This window comes from Sarcophilus harrisii, chromosome 1, assembly GCF_902635505.1.
Source record: "Sarcophilus harrisii chromosome 1, mSarHar1.11, whole genome shotgun sequence".
In the NCBI taxonomy this organism is placed as follows: domain Eukaryota; kingdom Metazoa; phylum Chordata; class Mammalia; order Dasyuromorphia; family Dasyuridae; genus Sarcophilus; species Sarcophilus harrisii.
The window spans coordinates 209,664,715-209,684,095 of record NC_045426.1 but is presented as its reverse complement, the minus strand read 5'-3'; the positions used below and the strand labels follow the sequence as shown (position 1 = coordinate 209,684,095).

The window sequence follows — 19,381 nt, the reverse complement described above, 5'->3', positions numbered from 1 at the left end:
TCATACAAAGTCCACTTACTAGTGTCCACTTCAGTCACCAAGATTGGTTTGGAGAATTGAATGCGGAATCCCCAAGGATAATCACCAGTTCCTCTGGAAATTCTCACAGTCCTTTCCCGAACTGCAAGAGAAAGTAGAAAATTACTACATTATTCTTTGTGTTCTGAAAAAAAAGAGAATGCATCAGACAATTTATATGCATATCTATGGAAGGGGGAACTATACAAAGGGAATTTGGAACTTGCTAAAATAAGAAAATGAAATTAAACCATTGAAAGTAAAAAAAAAAAAAAGATCTGATTTCTTATTTAAGGGTTCACAAAGGCTTTCAACATTGAAGAATTCTAATGAACTTAAGGAGATCCAATTTATAAAACTACTTTTTATTAGCAATAAGATATATTAACATGGTTCATAATGGTGAGCATCTTGTATATTAGAGTTTTACTAGGAAAACAATATGGATATTACTAGAAGCTGATCTTTTAAAGATTCCTTCTAGATCTAATATTCTATGATTATGAAATTAATGTATGCACCACAATTAGGTCAACATCTTTTCTGAGAGTTTTTTCCACATATATATCAGACAAAGAATTCAGAGATATAAGATCTATTTTGTCTCTGTCACTATAATTTTGGGACTTTGGGAAAATCATTAAACCTCTCTGATTCAGTTTCCTGAGTTCTCTTCAAATTCTAAAAGCATTTGATAAATCTCTAAATCTTAGAAAGTAAATGTGATAAAACTAAATGAGAATTTAGAATCCAGAAATAAATTCTTGTCTTCCCATGAAGTCATCTTAAGAAAGGACTTACAACACTATTCTATTAACAATTGTAGGACTTGCTATTATTTATGTTTTCAAGAAAGTGGGACACATTTGGGATATCTTGGTGATGTGTTGAATTTTCTTCAGCTTCTTGTAATTTTAGATTTCACTCCTCATTTCTTCTAAGATTTGAGATTTTCCCTTTTTAGGGAAAGACATCTCTAGTCTCTTAAATATAAATGACTTATCTGTTTCTATTCTTACTCTATTTTTCCTTCAGTAGATATTGACTCATTTTTAAAAATCAAGTACTCACTGATGAGCTATGCATTTCTTATTACTGGGTACTCTCATGAATTTCAGAGGCAATAGTACATAGAGCATGGCATCCTGGAAAGAAGAGAGAGTGCTAAACTTGGAGGCAGAAAAGACCTGGTCATTATTCCTGCTGTCAACACTTGGTTAACCATATGACCATGGATAACATGTCACTTCTCTGTGTCTCAGTTTCATCACTTTTAAGATAGAGATCGTATTATCCAACTCACAGGGTGATTGAAAGGCTCTTATTCTCCACAGAAGCTATTGAAAATCTTTTTCTTCCTCTTTAAGCCTCCCATATTCCTACCTCCAGCTGAGGACTTTGCCTCTTTATTGAGAAAACAGGTAATTCATGAAAATCCTTTGCTCTAATTGTCTGTATTTCAAAATCACTTGACATCATCCCCAACTGTGTCCTTTACCCTGTCTTTGGCAATAATATAGCCCTTCTTTTTGCCAAGTCCAACCCTTCTACAACTTTCATCCTTTCCAGACTTGTCCAGTAAATTACAAGCTCAGTTATCACTTCTCTATCTCCCTATATCTCTCCTCTCATTTTTAGCTAAACCCCTGGGAAATGTTGTCTATACTCACTACTTCCATTTTTTGGTCATACTTCTCAATCCTTTGCAATCTGACTTCTGACCTCCTTACTTGACAATTCTCTCTCCAAAATCACCAATGAGCAGTTACTTGCCAAATTGGATGTTCGTTTTGTTTTCTTCTAGTTCTCATTCTTTTTAACCTATTTGCTACATTATATAGTGTTGAACACTTTCTTCTTCTAAATATCCTCTCTTTTATGGGTTTTCACACTACTTTCTCCTGGTTCTTTTCCTATCTTTCTGATTATTCCTCCTTAGTCTTCCTCACTGGTTCATCATCCATACCATGTCTCATAACTGTAGGTGCTCCCTAGTACTTTGTCCTAGGTCTTATTTTCTTTTCTCTCCACACTTAGCCTCTTGATGATCTCATTCATTCTCATTTATTTAACTATCATTTTGCAGATGACTTTTGGCCCAAAAATCCTTTTGGATCCTAAGCTTCAGCTCTACATCACTGATTTCTTATTGGACAATTCAAACTGGTTGTTCTGGAAATATCTCAAATTTAATAGATCCAAAATAGACCTTATTATCTTTCAAAAAAAATTGTTAAATATTTACTATATGTCAGATGCTGTGCTAAGCCCTGTGATAAACCTCAATTTCTCTCTATTTCACTCCATATATCCAATTAGTTACCAAATCTTGCCATTTCTACCTCCAAAATAATTCTTATTTACTGCCTCTCATACATTTCCCACCTTGGTTTAGACCCTCATCAACTTTCCCCTAGATCATTATAACCGACTTTTGTTTCAAGTTTGTCCCCACTTCAATTTCCCTTTCTATACCATTGCCAAAATGATTTTCCTTAATACAGTTCTAAGATTGCTACTCACTTATTCAATACATTCCTGTGTCCCTATTGTGTCAAGCATAAATTCCTTTTCAGCTTTTTTTTTCTTTACAATCCTATCTCAAACTATCTTTCCAGCCTCATTGTGCATTGTCCATGTTCAACACTCCATGACCCAGCCAAACTTGCCTTCTTTTTATTTCTCACACTCAGTACTCAATTTCTGTACTGTCCATCTACCAAACTTGGAATAAACTTCCTCCTTACCTCTTTCTTCTGGATACAGCTCAACCACCAGATTGTATTTGAAGCCTTTCCTGATTCTGTTGGTTCATTCCTTCTCAAACTACTTTATAAGGTATTTCTTTCTATTTATTCTACTTAGATTTTTTAAAAATATAGTTGTACATTTACTTTTTGTTTCCTCCTTTTGATTGCAAGTGCTTTGTAAGTAGAGGTTCTTTGATTCATTTTATTGTATCATGAGCATTTATCATAGTTTATCACACATGAGATTACATACAAGTTATGGATTAAAGTTTTCTGAGACAAATAATTATTTTTATTATACTATACCAAGGCGACAAACAAAACATCTGTCCAAGGTCATACAGATAATCAGTGTCATAAACAAACTTGAATTGAACTTGGTCAGAAAATACTTCTTCTTATTCTCCTTTTTAATATCTACAATTACATGGAAATAAAGAAATTAAATCCTCACATAAAGATCTCAAAATAACAATCTTCATATCTGAAGATATGCTGTAATCTAAAGCAGCAGTGAGGTAAAATAAGAGAGTTAATATCATTTTTCCAATAAAAAATTAACTTTAACTTTCTAAAAATATTGGGAAAGACTGCAAAGACTGCATAGTGATACTAATATTGATATCTGTCAATTCAATACCCAGATGAATCATGGTAAAATTATGGAAAAGAAATGAATCAAGGTCTCCTGCATTGTCCTAGGTTTCTTTAGGACTTAATGTTTTATGTTCACTATTTTGCTCTTGAAGAGATTGGCATTACTGACTTTTCTTCTTTGTACCACTAAACAATCATTTTGTTTGACTCTCTCTGGACTTCCATGTCTTTCATCTCAATATAATTTAAGAGATGAGGTGAGAAACTCAAGGAGTTGGAGATGAAGATTTTAACTGGTGGCTATTGACTGAAAACTAATCAGGATGAAGGGAAAATAGAAAACTGCCTTCTCACTAATCATAGATTTCATACAAATTACAAATCACTTACAAATCAAAGCTTCCCATTCTCTCTAATTTGCCCTTCATAATACCGCCTGCTTTTGACAGATTGATTGTCCAACAGATATCTGGTAATGGTCTCTTTTTAGTGTGCTATTCAAATCAAAGTATGATTGTTTTGTTTTGTTTCTATACTATGGAACTGTTAAAATTGCAATTGCTTTCAAGGTTGCTCTGCAATCAGGCAAACTGACTGTCAGTAGTACTTGTTAAAGTATAGGTACTTCAATAAAGACTTTAAATGGGCTGCTCAACTTTAATACCCTCCTTTGGGAGAGGAGGCAATCAAAATACTTTGCAACATGTTCCTCCCTACATTTTGATGGCAGTTTTCACATATTTTGAAATTTATAGTCCTGGTTCCCTTTTGTTACCATCTGGTAAATAATCTCTGACTGTCAGCAACTTGCTTAAAAAATTACAACATAACTATATGTATTAATTTTCAAATAATCTATCTCTGTAAATAATGTTTCTTTTAGGACTATCTGATTAAAGAAGTTAACACTTACATGAAGTTTAAATGCTTCCATACACACATGAAAATGCTTCCACTTGAAAATGTACCAAGTTTTTTTTTTTCTCCTACAGTTTCAGGTAGCTTGTTGCTATCATAAAGCATAAATGTGTTTTCATTTTCTTGAGAATAACATTTTAGAGTTCTGTCATAAGAGGAATCAACCAGGACTGGGATGAGATCACAGACACTGGTTAGCCCAAGATCCCTATTTTACAAATGAGAAAATTAAAGCTCAGAGAAGTTAATGACTTACCTAAAAACTTCTAAATCAAAGCCAGTTCTCTCTTTTGTATTCTGTTCTGCCAATGAGTCTTGTGCTGGAGATGGCAGTGACCTACCAGATATTTGTCAGGATTGTAAGGAATAATTCATGCCCAAAGAAATTCTTTTTTGAGAGGGTACCATTTGTTGTCTAAAATCTTACCATAAGAATTTCCTTCCTTAGGTCTAAGGCCGATTCCCATTCAAATGCAAAGAGTTTATAAAGAGGTAAATAATACTTTGGATCATTAGCCATTTAAACCTAGGTTTACTAAAATGGACCCATTAACTATGAATAACAGATAGTAAGTCCAAATACTGCATGACATCCACCAGTATGCTAAGAAAATGTGTTTAAGCCACTGCCATATAGACTAGGCCAGAGTTCACTTTTTCATTGTTGCTTTTTTCCCCCTAAAGAGCAAGAAAGCCCTCCTTGATAATTGGTTACTTTAGACTACTAATTCTCAAACCCATTCTTAATGGTTCCTGCAAACTAAGCGTATGAAAGAAAGCCACAAGAATCACTGTCCCTCAGATTTAGCAGATGTTCCATGACTAAAGTGATTTACATCCTGACCTTCTGATCAGATATATTTTTGAACAAACATCAGGGATACCACGTCTATCTTTGAGCTACTGTAGTATCCTTCCTGAGTATATTTCCACATGATTTAGTTAACAAAATATTTTTGTTAACTATTCAATGATCCAAGAGTCTCATTTCATTTCAGTTTCAAATAAAACTACCACATTGAACTGAGTCAGGCCTAGTCTACAACAACTATGTTAAAAGACTTCTGGAAAGGATTCCATATCTCCTGTGAATGACAAGAACAAAATGCTTTCACCTCCCAATAACAACCCATATCTAAGACTCATCATGAAATCCTTCTTTGAAATAAAGGAATTCAAGTAGCCAAAAACAACTGATACAATGACTGTGTCTAACCATATAGCCTACATTCTGCATCTCTAGTCCTTCATTTCTCTACCAAGAGGACAGAGATTTGCTTCATTCAGTCAAGATCACATTAAAACACTTACCAGATACTGGTTGGGGTTTTTTACTAAGATATCTAGGACTATTTTCAGAATTTTCATCATCTCCTCGGAAAACCCATGATGTTGAATGAAAATTCTCAGCATAGAATCCTTTCTCCTCAATTTCATTTCGCACACCAAGATCCACTGAGTGACCATCCTCTGAAGTAACTGAGGAGCAGAAAAGGTAATAATCAGATTCACTCAATAAGAGAAGAATAAGAAGTATGAAACATTCAAAGGACAGAAAACAGTCAATGTGTCCAGTCCTGAATCCCAGTGGAAGTAAGCAAGCAAATATGTATTTATTAAATGTCAGGTACTGTACCATATGCAGAAAACCCAAAGAAAAAAACGAAATAGTACTTGATCTCAAGAAGCTTAAATTCTAGTGTGGGAGAAAACGTGTATATGATATGTTTAGCTGAATACAAAAAATACAAGGTGATGTTTTAGGTCCAACAAGAAAACTGTCATGGCGCTTGAATCAAATCTTGAAGGAAATTAGGGATTATAAAAGATGTGAATGAAAAGAGAATTCCAGGTGATGTGGAAATAGGTGATGGGATGCTGTGTGTGAGGAAGACAGAAAAAGCCAGACTGACTAGATCATAAAATGGGTGAATCAGTCAATACTGTATCATCCGTAAAGGACAACATATAACAACATAATCTGGAAGGATCGGTAGCAATCAACATTTAACAGACTTAAAATAGTAAATACACAATTTTGTGAATATCAGAAATAATAGGAAGCATTAGAATTTATTGGGGTCATCTGGGTTGCACAGTGGATAGAGCATAGAAAGACCTGAGTTCAAATCCAACTTCAGGTACTTATAAGTTGTGTGGCTCTGGAAAAGTCACTTACCTTGTTTGCCTTAGTTTTCTCATCTATGAAATGAGCTAGAGAACGAAATAGCAAACCACTTTAGTATCTCTTCCAAGAAATCCCAAATAGGGTCACAAAGAATCAGACATGGCTCAACAACACTAACAGAATTTAATGAGTAGGAGTGACATTTGTTAGATTTGTACTTGATGAAAATCATATTAGCAATTGTATGGAGGATGCATAATTGTAAGGAGAGGTATGAGGCCAGAAGACCAACTAGAAAGCTATTCAATAGTCTTATTAATAAACAATAAGATATGAGCAAATGTAGCAGCTGTGTGAATGGAAAAAAGGGAAAGATGCAAAAGACGTGGTGGTGGCAGAAACAATATTTGACAATGAATTTGATTGCAATATGTGGTACAATGATGAGCTTGATACATGGAAGGGAAACACCTTGTGAATGAGCATGTAAAGTGATGTAAGTTGAATACTCTTTCAAAATCAACAAACAATAAGTACAATAATGGAATTTTATATTTTCTACATCATTTAGTCAATTGAGAGATGTTAAAGATATGGTTTATTGCTGAATAACATTTGTGAACACCTGCTTATTCCCTACTAATATCTTCACTGAGAAAGCCCTCATGGAGAGATAACTCATAAAGATTTTGTATAGTGGAATAAGTTGATAGCTGTCAATTTTTCTTGCTCTTTTTTTGGCATCAATGAGGCCCAAGATTTCACTCTCTACTGCTTTTCTCTGCTTAACGAAATGATTTTTGTAAAATTTTACAAATAAGTCCATCTCTCACCCAGCATTGCCTTTGGGATATGCATGCAAGTTCAAAACATTTAATATACCATTAGTGATGAGTGACTGGAGCTCAGAAGAGAAAACAGAGCTAGATGTATAAATGTAAGAGTCATCAGTACTCATATTAAAGGTGATAATTAACTCATGGGAGCTAATAAGGTCATCAGGAAAGTTAATGTGCAGAGAAAGGAAATGAGGACCTGAACAGAGATTTGCATTTCAGAACATTTATACATTACTTCTTTTTCAGCATTATTACACAAACTGTCCTTCTCTTTGTTCCTCACATGCAGAACTCTACCTCCCATTTTCCTGTCTTTGTATTAGCTTATCCCAAAGTCTAAGGAGTTTCCAAGGTACTCTAAGAGTTTTGTGTAATGTCTTTTTTTCTTTACTGCCATCAGCTTGAACTTTTACTAGCTTTTATCCCTCTTGTTAGGAGGCCACGGACTAGTATTCAAGTTCCATTTAACATTAATTAGCTTTTCCAAAGGGATATTTTCTTCAAAGACATAGTGAGAACAAAATAAACATTTCCTCCAATATTTCTATGTAATCATCGTCTACTATTTGGGCACAATGGCTCAAAACTTATCTCAGTTTCCACTCCAAGCATGTCCTATTAAAGCATAGTTTCTGTATGATCTTAAGTTTCATATAGCACTGAGTTCCAAAATTCTTTTGATTCTCAGGACATTGATACTGGATTCTAATTACAACATTCCTGTAATTTATTACCTTGATCTCCATAAGCTCCCAAGACTGTCATTGTCTCAGACCAGACACAGTGGGCTAAAGAATAACCAACTGAAGCCAAAAGAATGTGAGGCAAAAAAAACAAAAAAACAAAAAAAACACACAAAAAAACCCAAAACCTAAATAAAAGTAGAAGATGGAACTGATATTTTGAATGGCTTCTGCAGCCAGTGGTCTCTTCTACATGTCTTTAGCTGACCACAATCAGTTACAGAATGTATATGCATGGAACTTCCTTTACATGTTATCATGATTCTCCCAGAAATAGGTTCCCCAGATTATCCATATACAAAAATACCATTAGGCACTTTGTACATGCAACCAGACTTTGTTACAAAAATAGGAAGCAAAGTCATCTTAGTGTAGGAGACTCAAGGAATAAAGATGAAATTTAGAAAAGACAGTGGTAGAGAATTAATAGAGAAGAATTTTTAAAATGGTCTTTATACAGTGAGAGTCCAATTGAAATTTGTAATATATTCCAGTCAGGTTAGTTATACAGCTTTCTTCAGTTCTGCTGAATGCCATGTGAGTAGGAGCAGGTGGATTAAAGAGTAATAATAACTAGCTAGATTTGATGGGCTATCTCCTAGAAATGAAAACTGACATAGTTCAGAGATACCATAAATAAACCAATAGATGTCTTTTGAATGTTATGTGCAAGGTATTGTGCTAGGGATTGGATCATAAATCTATTTAGAGACATCAAACAGAATAATTTTTTAGGAAGTAAAAATGATGCTATTTGGAGTTTGAAGGAAATAAGATAAAATATGAAATTCCATTTTTAAATTTCTGTCTAAAACAATCAGAGAGAGAAAAAAATAGATGAGTTTGGTTGTCAATTATTTTAAAAAAAAATCTTTGATGTCATTCAGTTTCTTACAGAAATGTAAGAAATTTCTATGTGAGGAGGAATAGGGTAGACAAAGAGATAGCAAAAATTGCTGCCATCTTACAGAGTACCATCATGAGAAGTTTAAATGATTTAATCTAGTAATTTCTTTATTGTCACTTAGAAACTTTGCAATAAACTATTTCCCTAATGTTTGGAAGAACCTGTTCACCATGCCAAGGAATGTGTTGTTATTGCTAGGTGTATATTTATGGGTCTTTGTCAGTATGAATAGAAAAAGATTGAATGTTATAAGACAAAGGATTCCAGTGATTGGTAAAAATCTTCAAATTAGCATTTTTTAAAAATGTCCTTGCATTTTCTTAGCTTGACACAAAATAGGTGACTAATAATAATAGCTTTTATATAGTGGTTACCACAATGTGCCTGGCACTATGCTTAAGTACTTTATCATAATTATTATCTCATTTCATCGTCACAGCAACCCTGGCAGATAGTTGTTATTATTCCCATTTATAATAGATAGGGACACTGAGATAAACAGAGGTTAAATAACTTGCCCTGGGTCACACACGACATTGTGTTGGATTTGAACTTATGTCTTCTTGATTTTAGATCAAGTGCTCTATCCACTGCACTATCCAGAAGCCTATGGTGCTTGGTGTAAATTAGTACACAGTAATTTGGTTATTAATCAGCATAATGAAGATATTTATATTAATTTATTAAGATATTTTTTCAGAAAATGCTATATGGAATATATTTTGCTAGGTGCTTTGTGAGATAAATATCATTTAAAGTTTACAAAGTGCTTTAGAAATATCATTTTATCCTTGCAACAACTCTAGGGAAGTTGCTATTATTTCCACTCTATAGGAGAAAACTGAGGAAGATAGAGATTAAGTGATTTGTCTAAGTTCATACAGGTAATAAGTATCTGAAAATGGATTTGAACTCTTGTTTTTTCAACTCTAGATCCAGAGCTCTATATATTGTGCTACTTAGATGCATCTAACTCCTGACTTTCAGAAAATAGTACAGAAAATAGAACATATACATAAACAAATATAATACAAGATGAATGAATACTACAATGATAATATATTATGAATGAAAGAAAAGCCATGAATGGTGTAAAATAGCACTTCAGATATAACTTCTAGAGGGGGTAGGAAAGATTTCATGCAAGAGACATGAAAGGATGGGTTGAATTTTGAAATATGCCATCTTGAAAAATCTGGGGTTCAAAACCATGGAGTTGGCAAGAAAGAATGAATCCAAACTTGTATATGCTCCTAAAAGGTTAAACTTTTCAGCAGACAACTGTTGAGAAGAATTTGATATCTTGTGAAAATCACTTTGGCTGATTAGAGCAAGGAGACAGTGGGGTTTAGAAGGAAAATAATTGAGGTTGTGTCAATTGTCTAGATGAAAAATTACTAAGACCTAGTGAAAATGAAAAGCAGGAATGAAAATGGAAGATTTCAAGTTTTCTTATAGTTAGAGAAAACATGTCATTATAGAAGTGTCATCACAATTACTGGCCTTCAGACTGCATTCTTCTTGCATCATTAAGTACAAGATGTCACTAATTTTCTCTCAGAATTTTAGATGTGTATAAATTCAATTTATCAACAGAATTCTCTAAATTCCTAAGTTTGATGGTCTTTCCTCAGTTCTCACTTTAACTGTCTGCTGCATTTGAAACTGCTAACCACCGCTTCATCTGAATACTCTCTTCTTTGAGTTTATATGAAATTACTCTCTCTTGATTCCTCTCCATGTCTAACCACTACATTTTAGTCTGCGTTGTTGTTTCATTATCCATGTCACACTTCCTATTAGTAGATGTTCAACCTATTTAAAGTAACTAGTGTTAAGATGTACCTTAACCAGGCATAATCAATTAATGTCTACTATAGACTTTAGTTTCAATCAAAATCAATCAGTTTTCAGACTAAATTTGAAAAGTGACAGGAGTGACAGGAAATAAGTTCAAATAGACCAAGAAAATATGATTATACTCTAAATGTTGTCTATAAACTATCAAGCAAGATAAGTAGGGAGACATTTGAGAGGTAGGCGAAATTATGAAATTCCAGGAAAACTCCTGAAATAAATTGACTTTTGGGGGAAAAACAGAGGTTTGGGTTTCATACTTAGCCTAGTTCTACTTTCCCTATTCACATTTGGCTAGAGGAAAACCTTGAAAACTTTGAAACACGTAGAGAATGTTGAACTTTGCATTATGTCCTAGAATCATTAATGCATTATTTTTGAAGTCTGCATTAAGAGCCAATGGAAGAATGGATGTAAAGTCATGCTTCATTAGAAGCCTGGCAAATAAGGGGGAAAAAAAGCTTAACAACCAGGAACTGAATAACCCTTTGTTATGTGTACTTTCTAAGTTTAAGCTCACTTTCTCCAAAATGCCATGTATACTTATGGGAGAGACTTTGGGGAGGATCTTTTGTACTAACTATTCTTATCTTATCTGTTTTTGAAGCTACTTAAGGCTGGTTGACCAAAATGATTCTCAATCAATTATCTTGGGGAGAAGCATAGCAATAGATGTTAGAGCTTAGGGCATTAGAAAATCACTGTTAATTCCTAAGAAGGTATTTCTAGAACCCTGAAAGATATGTAAGATCAAGGATTTAACCTGAATCTGGGAATCTAAATTCATTGTGAGAGTGAGAATTGGGATAAGAATCCTCAGAATTTACATAAATATATATATCAGCTCCCATGGGTTTAATTATCATCTTTAGGCAAATGATTGCCAGATGCATATATTTAGTCCCAGTCTCTCCCCTATAGGCTTCTGTCCTACAGACTAGTAGATATTTCAGACTGGATATCCTGGAAATATTTCATTCAAAGTCAACATGTCTGAAAAAAAAAAAAAAAACCCTAATCATCTTTGTTTGAAAATCCACTGGTTCTTCCAAACTTGCCTATTTTTGTCAAAGTCATAAACATTCTTCATTCTCCCAGATTCCTAACCTTATCATTATCCTTAATTTTTCATTCATTCTCTCTCAATACACACAACCTATCAGGTATGAAATCTTTATTTCTATCCCCCAAATATTTCTTATCTTACCCCTTTTCTTACAGATCCCCCCTTAATTCATCACCTTTCACCTAGACTACTGACTTCTAATTGCTCTCCTCCACTTAAGTTTTTCCTCACTCTAGTCCATTTTACTTAAATTTTTACTTTAAAAGTACACATGACCATGTCTCTCTCCCTTAATCAATAAACTACAGCGTCTCATTATTTTCTTAAGAATAAAATACAAGCACCTTTGCTTAACTGTCAAATCTCTTCATAATTTGGCCCCAACCTAGCTTTCTAGCTTCATTATTTCCTTTCCTATAATCTATGTTCCAGCCAAATAGGCCTTCCTCACATACAAAACTCCATAGCCAATCTCTATGCCTCTGCAGATGTTGTGTCCTATTTCTAGATCCACTTCCTTTTATCTTCAATCCACCTCATAAAAAATCTTTAATTTCCTTCAAGATGCAGCTCAAACTTCCTTTTGTGCTACAATTTAGGAATCTCTGTACTAGGAACATAATGAGGAATTGCCAGAAAAGGAAAGATTTATAAGAGTAGTCACAGGTATTGTGAGTGGAGTCACAGGGTATTCAATTACTGTGTCCAAAAGATAGCAATTATTATATTGACTTGATGATTTCTTGAGCAGGGGACAAAAAGAAAACATTGTCCATTGACTCTATTGCGGTCCTTCAGCAATGAGGGCAGATGACAAGATGCTTTCTTTACAGTTATATAGGTATATTCTTAATAATTTCTTTAGTCCCATGTCTTGTGTACAAGTGAACTTTTGAAATATTCTCCAGCACATTTACAACAGTAATGGGTCTTTTGGATTTGGATTACTTATAAATTGAGAGCTTGGTGTTGTGTGATTTGTAGCTATAGAGTATCCTCACAAGAATACTGGTATTAATAAACAGGCTTTGGGGGCAGTAGTCTAGGTTAAAGAAAAGCTCTGTATCACTTTCATTGGACTAATATAATACACTATCTTTCCATCTTTAAGTTATATAGTCTGAGTTTTAGGAGCTTTTTCATTACTTCTAGCCATCATTTTTGAAGTAGATTATTAGAAAAATATCTTTTGTATTGCTATGAATTTCACTGTGAAACTGTCAAAATGTATGGAGCTATATGTCACCTGAAAAAAATGGTAGTTGGTTGAATATTACCCTTCATAGCAAATTATTTTTGTTTTTTAATTCAGTCTTCTTTGTGCAAGATATCTTCCATAATACTGTCAAACAACTAAAGTAAGAACATACTCACTTGTTTTACACCTTGTTTGATTTTGAAAATAAGGTGATCAATGAACACAATTATCTTTGAATTTTTCATTGAATTTAATAATAATAATTTCTGCCAAGTGATGCAATAGATAGAGGGGCCTGAAATCAGGGAGATTTGAGTTCAAATCCAATCTCAGACACTTCCTAGATGTATGAGCCTGGGCAAGACACTTAACCTCTGTTTAAAGTATTAGATATCTCTCTCAGTATTTTGTCATCCATGAATTTGATAAGCATTCTTTTTTCGTTGGCATTAATAAGACTTGTAGGATAGAATCAGGGAAATTATCCTGAAGCACTTCCAATTTTTCTCCTCTTGTGGGGCTATTAATAACCTTGTCCCAATGATGTTTAATCACAATTATTGTTGACCAGGTGCATTTCCAATCTGGGCCAATTTGTTCCTTCTTAGGCAGCCTGGTGATTTACCTCCTCTCCTAGAGTTCACTATGCTGATGTTACATTGGGTGTGGATACCCCAGTAGCTTCAGCCCCATTATAGCTCAAGTCTTCTAAAATCAAAAGGTGTAGTATCCTTACCATAGCCAGCAGCAAGAATTAAAGTCCTATGTCAACACTGCCTGACTCCATGTTGTTTTTTTTAAGGTGACACTTGTTGCATTTGTGTTACTTGTTTCTTTATTTTAGAATAAAACCAATATCCCAAATCAATTCCAAAGGGCCTTTGTCCTCCCTTCCACCTTGTTCTTTTCCTCTTAAAATATAAGATAACAATAACAATAACAAAAATAGCTTCTAAAGTGAAACAATTGTAATTTAATTATCCAGTACTCTATACAGAAAACTTTTCCCCCTCTAGAATATTCTCATGAAACCCATAACTTGGAAAATATTCCCACATTAATTTACACAGCTGAATAAAAGATCTGAGAAGCCATCAAGTTCCCTCAAGCAATGAGATCCACATTCACCTTGGCAATGTAATCCATAATATAGTCTTGCACATCTGTTTCTGTTCCAGGAGCCATTTTAAGAGCATAAAAATTGTAACTCCATTTTATAGGCTTTCTACTTCAGTTCACAGCCCATAAGTTATTTACCTGATGGGCCTTAGTGAGCATTCTACACAGCACTAATAGATATAAATGTCCTCAGATATAAATGTCATCCCTAATGTCTTTTCCAGCTATTATGTAGGAAGTCAAAGATGAGTGAGATTAACAAAGTGAAGAGCACCAGATGAAATCATGCTTGATGAAACTGGCAGTTTTAAGTCAAGGGTTAGTAACATTTCCTGATTCTATAAAAAAGACAGAATTTAAGTCACATACTAAAGTGTCAGTCTCAGTGGTTCTTAAATGCACCACAATATTTCACAAAAGCTTTCATAAAACAAATAGCACACATTATTTTTCCTTGTTTATTTGTGGCTGGGATAAAATGGAGACGTGGAAATATAGTTATTCAGTTATCTCAGGATTACTATCAATTAGTTATTAGGAGTTTATATTCAGGATAGAATTCAACAAAGAAGATAATAGAACATTCAACAACAATAGTCAAAATGATTATTTTTGCAAATAGGAAATTCAAGTTTCTTTAAAATCTGATATACTGATCCCTGTTTTATGATAACTAAAGAAAGTAAAGTGAATCTACATGATTAATGGCTCTAGGAATGGATGACTGAACATTTGTCTTTAAAACAGGAAGAAGTACACTTATATAGAAGGATTTAGTCAATCTGATTCACTGTGGCACTGAGATATGTAATGGGACCAAGAAGTATTGATTTTGCTGTTCATGGCACATTAAGATCATTTATGGCTAATTGGAGTAAGCCTCAGTTACAGCCTGATTTTCTTATAGTTAAAACTCAGTCTAAGTCTCTCTAGACAATTATGCCTTTGGGGCATTTTCTCCAAAACAAAAGTGTTTCCTTCTCTAGTTTAAAATAAAAGGAAAAAAAAAATTTAAAAAGCCAAGCAAAAAGCAAAAACAAAACAAAACAAAAAGATGGTAAAAAGTACTTTTAATACTTCTAACAAAGTGGTCAAGAAAAACAAGATAGCAACACTAAATATTCTTTTCTTAGATGCATTTTGGTTTGGATGAGGTTACCTTAAAAAAAAATACTTAATTTTATTATAGCAAATATTATTTGCTGCAAATAATCATAAGCTTAATTTCTTTATAATTGATATTCACATTTTTAAAAAAATTTCACATTGAGTTAAAATAATATAATTAAATATAAAAAAACCAAAACAGGTAAGAAGAGCAGAGAAATCAATATATTAGATACTTTGGATGAGTCAGTTACTGCAATTGTGCATTGAATTTAGTGTGGGCTTCCAGACATGCAAAGTGAAAAGCAAAAACATTTTGAGGAATTATCTAATATAAAGTCAAATTGTTTACAACATTGATCTATAAAGTAGGGGCTATATACTGACCTCAAGGATGTTGTGATCAATCAATCAGAGGGTAGAAAGATCATCCAATTACAAATATAGACTCTCTATGAAATAACCAATGAAGGGAGTTCACTTCAAAACAATCACTTACCTCATTCTTTAACACTTTCTCTGCCCCATACCTCTATTGTACACACTCTTAACTTCTTTCTCTTCTGAGCTAGACTTTAACTTTTCTGAGTAATTATAATATGATCAGTATTCAGGCACCCACACTACCAGCTGTGAAGATACCACTGTGAAAAAATTCCACCTACATTGCAGCATTATTATTTCTGGTCCCTAAATCAGCCCATAACTATTGTAGATACCTTTTGGAGAAATGACCAAATCTTTGCTCTTTGTTTTGGGTAAAAAATAGTGAATCACACAGCATAGGCAGTCATGGATGGATTGAACACTTCATTTAAATATATTATTATATTATTTTTTCCCTAAAAACCCATCCTTCTTCCAAATTCTCTATTACTATTCAGAGTACCAACATCCTTAGAATCACCTGGGGTTCACAATCTCACTATTATCTTCAACTCCTTGCTCTCTTTTCCCAACCTTCCCATCCCTTAATTTGTGAAATGTTTCTATTTTTACATCTCTTTAATCCATCCCCTTATATCACCTTTCTATTTCAGATTCTTATCATCTTTTATAGATTAATCTGGGGTGGCCAGAAACAAAGTTGAGATCTTATTTTCTCATAAAACAACCCTAACCAGGAGAGGTGTGGATGGCAATAAAGCCAGGTTCTGTGTTCACTCCTTTAGGTTCTCAGAAAGGAAGAACAGTAGGATGTATTATATATTGGCCATTGAACAGGAAATTAGATTAATTAAGAAAAAATGAAATATCTAATGCCTTACAGTTTCTGAATATCCATACAAATAAAAGGAAGTAATGATGTAAATGATCTAACACACTGGATACTTTTAGAAAAAATGCTTATTTATTTATTCCTATTAAAATTCTTCTAACATTCATTTGAACTTATTTCCTCTGACCTCTATCTAGTTCCACTACTATCTGGTCTAAATCATAATGATAATAATAACTAATTTTTACATAGTAATTTCTACATGCCAGGTAGTATGTTAAGTGCTTTAAAATTATTATCTCATTTGATCCCCATAACAACACTGGGAGATAGGTGTTATTATTAAGCAACTTGGCAATGTTCACACAGCTAGTAAGTATATAAGTTTGGATTTGAACTCAAATCTTCCTGACTCCAAATCCAGCATTCTAGTCACTGTACTATTTAGAACATTCCTTGCTAGCTCCTCCTATTTATTAACTCTAGGTTACATGAGAATAACAGGGAATTACTTGGTATCAGGAAGAGTAGAGGAAAGCAATTCTAGGTTATCATTTGGTAGCACAAAGGAGGTGATCAGGTGTATTCTTAAAATGCATGATTTTTAAAAAGATTACAGCTTGATGATTTTTAAAAAGTCTGTGTAATAAGATCATTGATACTTCCACATACAGAATTTATTTTCAGGAAGAATAAGGGGGCTAAAAGGTTCAATAGGGATCAGCCTGATGATGTCTTAGGTGCTGTGATATTGATAAATAAGAAAGATTATCTACTCACCTGATCCTTCAGTAATATTACTGGCAAATGAATTCCCTCCACTTGAGCTGCACTTTTTGCTTTCTTTATATTGCTTCCTTCTTCTGGCCCATTGATCAATTGCTTCCTCCAGGGAACTGTCACTGGTTCTTGCATCTCTTGAAGGTACTTCATATGGCAGCTTTATGAGTTTGTTCATCTCCAATTTCCAATCTAAATTTGAACCAGACTGATTATGATGAGAGAAATGAGAGGGAATAGAGAGAGATATTTTCACATCTTGATTCACTTTCAATTTTTTTCTGAATACCTCTCCCACCAAGATAAATCAACCAAGATTGGAAAAAAGATTTATCAAGATTCAGTTCCATTCTATTCAATCCAGTTCAATTGCATTAGCATTTATTAAACATCTCAGTATTTGATACTATGTATGGTAGTGTAAGGAGGAGAGATAAATTAAATAACACACATATCTCCTGCCATTACAATTATAATCTTATTGGGAAGATAAAACTTAGACAAATGAACAGAAATAAGTTCAAGTTCTCTAAGATTTGAACTCTATTAGTCAAAAATGTAAATGCCATAACTTACATTTTCTGGGTAAAAACATTTTTAATTGCTTTGAGAAGGAAATACCATGAGTCAAAAATATAGGGATAAGTGGTCCTTATTTTTATTTGATACCTTGGACAAAGGGATTGTTTTTGTTTTTCTTTGTATTCAGTGCTTGGCACTTGGTAAGTGTATAATAATGTATAATAATTATTCAGGTGATTGTTTGAGGGTGTCTGAGTTCTCTAACTAAATAGAGAAAAGATATAATGGTAATGTGAACTACAATTCCAGAAAAGTCAAGGCAAATATGGCACAAAACCAAAGAAAGGCAATTTAAAAGGCAACTCCAAGCCTGTTTAGTCTGTCCACCATTTTACAAATGAGGAAACTGAGACGAAGAGAATTTAAGGCCAAGAGACTTTTTCTCTTAGTTTCAATAGTTTTCTCAATAGTAAGTACCTGAGGTAGATTTGAACCTAGATTTTCTGTTGCCAGAGTTAACACTCTTTCCACTGTGTGTAACATGTTACCCCTCACTGGTCTTTTCAATTCTGGGAGTCTGATTTCAAGATGAGAATAATATAGGACAGAAAGAAAAACAGTTCCTACTAGGAGTTACCAGTGAAGTGAATGGATCAAAGAAGGCCCCACCAGACTTGCAGGCTTTCCTAAGCAGCTAGACACTGATAAGGTGACAGAGGAAGCAGGTGTAACCTAGTGCAAGGTTCTTTCTGGTTCAGAATAAGTTAAGAGCTGGGAACCAGATAAGCAACTCCCATATCTCCTCCAAACTATACAAATCTGGTTAATAGATATTTTGAGTGTTTTGAATATCTGTTAAACCAGGACTCCTCTCTAAATCATTTACATTTCATAGATCTATGAGTCTGTGTCATCTAGCCACACTCAAAGGTCTACACACATAAACTCAGGCTATGAAATAATTCAGATCTCAGGGCAGCAATGACATTCTGAACTAGCAAGATATTCCTATGCAATAACTTTGACATCTGAATGGAATTTACATAAATGGCAGCAAGAAAATTCTTTTATCCCATAAAAGGGCTTTTAGAACTGGTTGTCCTTCATGCTCTTGAGTTCCTTAGTCCCAGAATTCACTGTGCCTTGGATTATAATTCCCTTCAAAGGGAACACATAGGTATTCTCATAGGATGTGAGAACTTTTAAGAAAATATTTTAACAATTGCATTTCAATATAATTGGGGTTTTTGGGTAATGCTTTAAATTTAAATTTTTGCATTTAAAATCTTTGAGAGGAGATCCATAAGCTTTAATGGAGTGCTAAAGGTGCCCATACAAAAATGTTTAAGAGCTTCTGCTCAAAAGTTAGGACTTGAGTGATCAAATAGTCCAACCCTCCTCCCTTCCTTTTGATAGATGAAGAAAATGATGCAGACAAAGGTTAAGTGACTTTCTCAGCATCATACAAATAATAGTTATCTGAGGCAGTATTTGAACTTGTCTTTCTGGCTCTAGACACAGGGCTCTTGAGATTATAGCACAGGTTCTCTGAATTTTGAACCATTCTCTTTTTCACCTTTCCAACTGTTATCTCTATATTAGAGAGAAGAGAG

The 19,381-nt window shown here is 33.8% G+C and overlaps 1 protein-coding gene across 2 annotated transcripts in view; it reads right to left on the bottom strand.

Annotated features, from left to right (window-relative positions):
* Positions 1 to 19,381, bottom strand: part of LOC105749259 — a 155,348-nt gene that overhangs the window by 120,493 nt on the left and 15,474 nt on the right. For both annotated transcript variants that reach the window (XM_031968758.1, XM_031968765.1), the window contains exons 4-6: positions 17,247 to 17,438; positions 5,595 to 5,762; positions 20 to 121 (exon numbers count right to left, since the gene is read on the bottom strand). In XM_031968758.1, the coding sequence (XP_031824618.1) occupies positions 20 to 121; positions 5,595 to 5,762; positions 17,247 to 17,438 (462 nt within the window). The remainder of the gene's footprint in view (positions 1 to 19; positions 122 to 5,594; positions 5,763 to 17,246; positions 17,439 to 19,381) is intronic.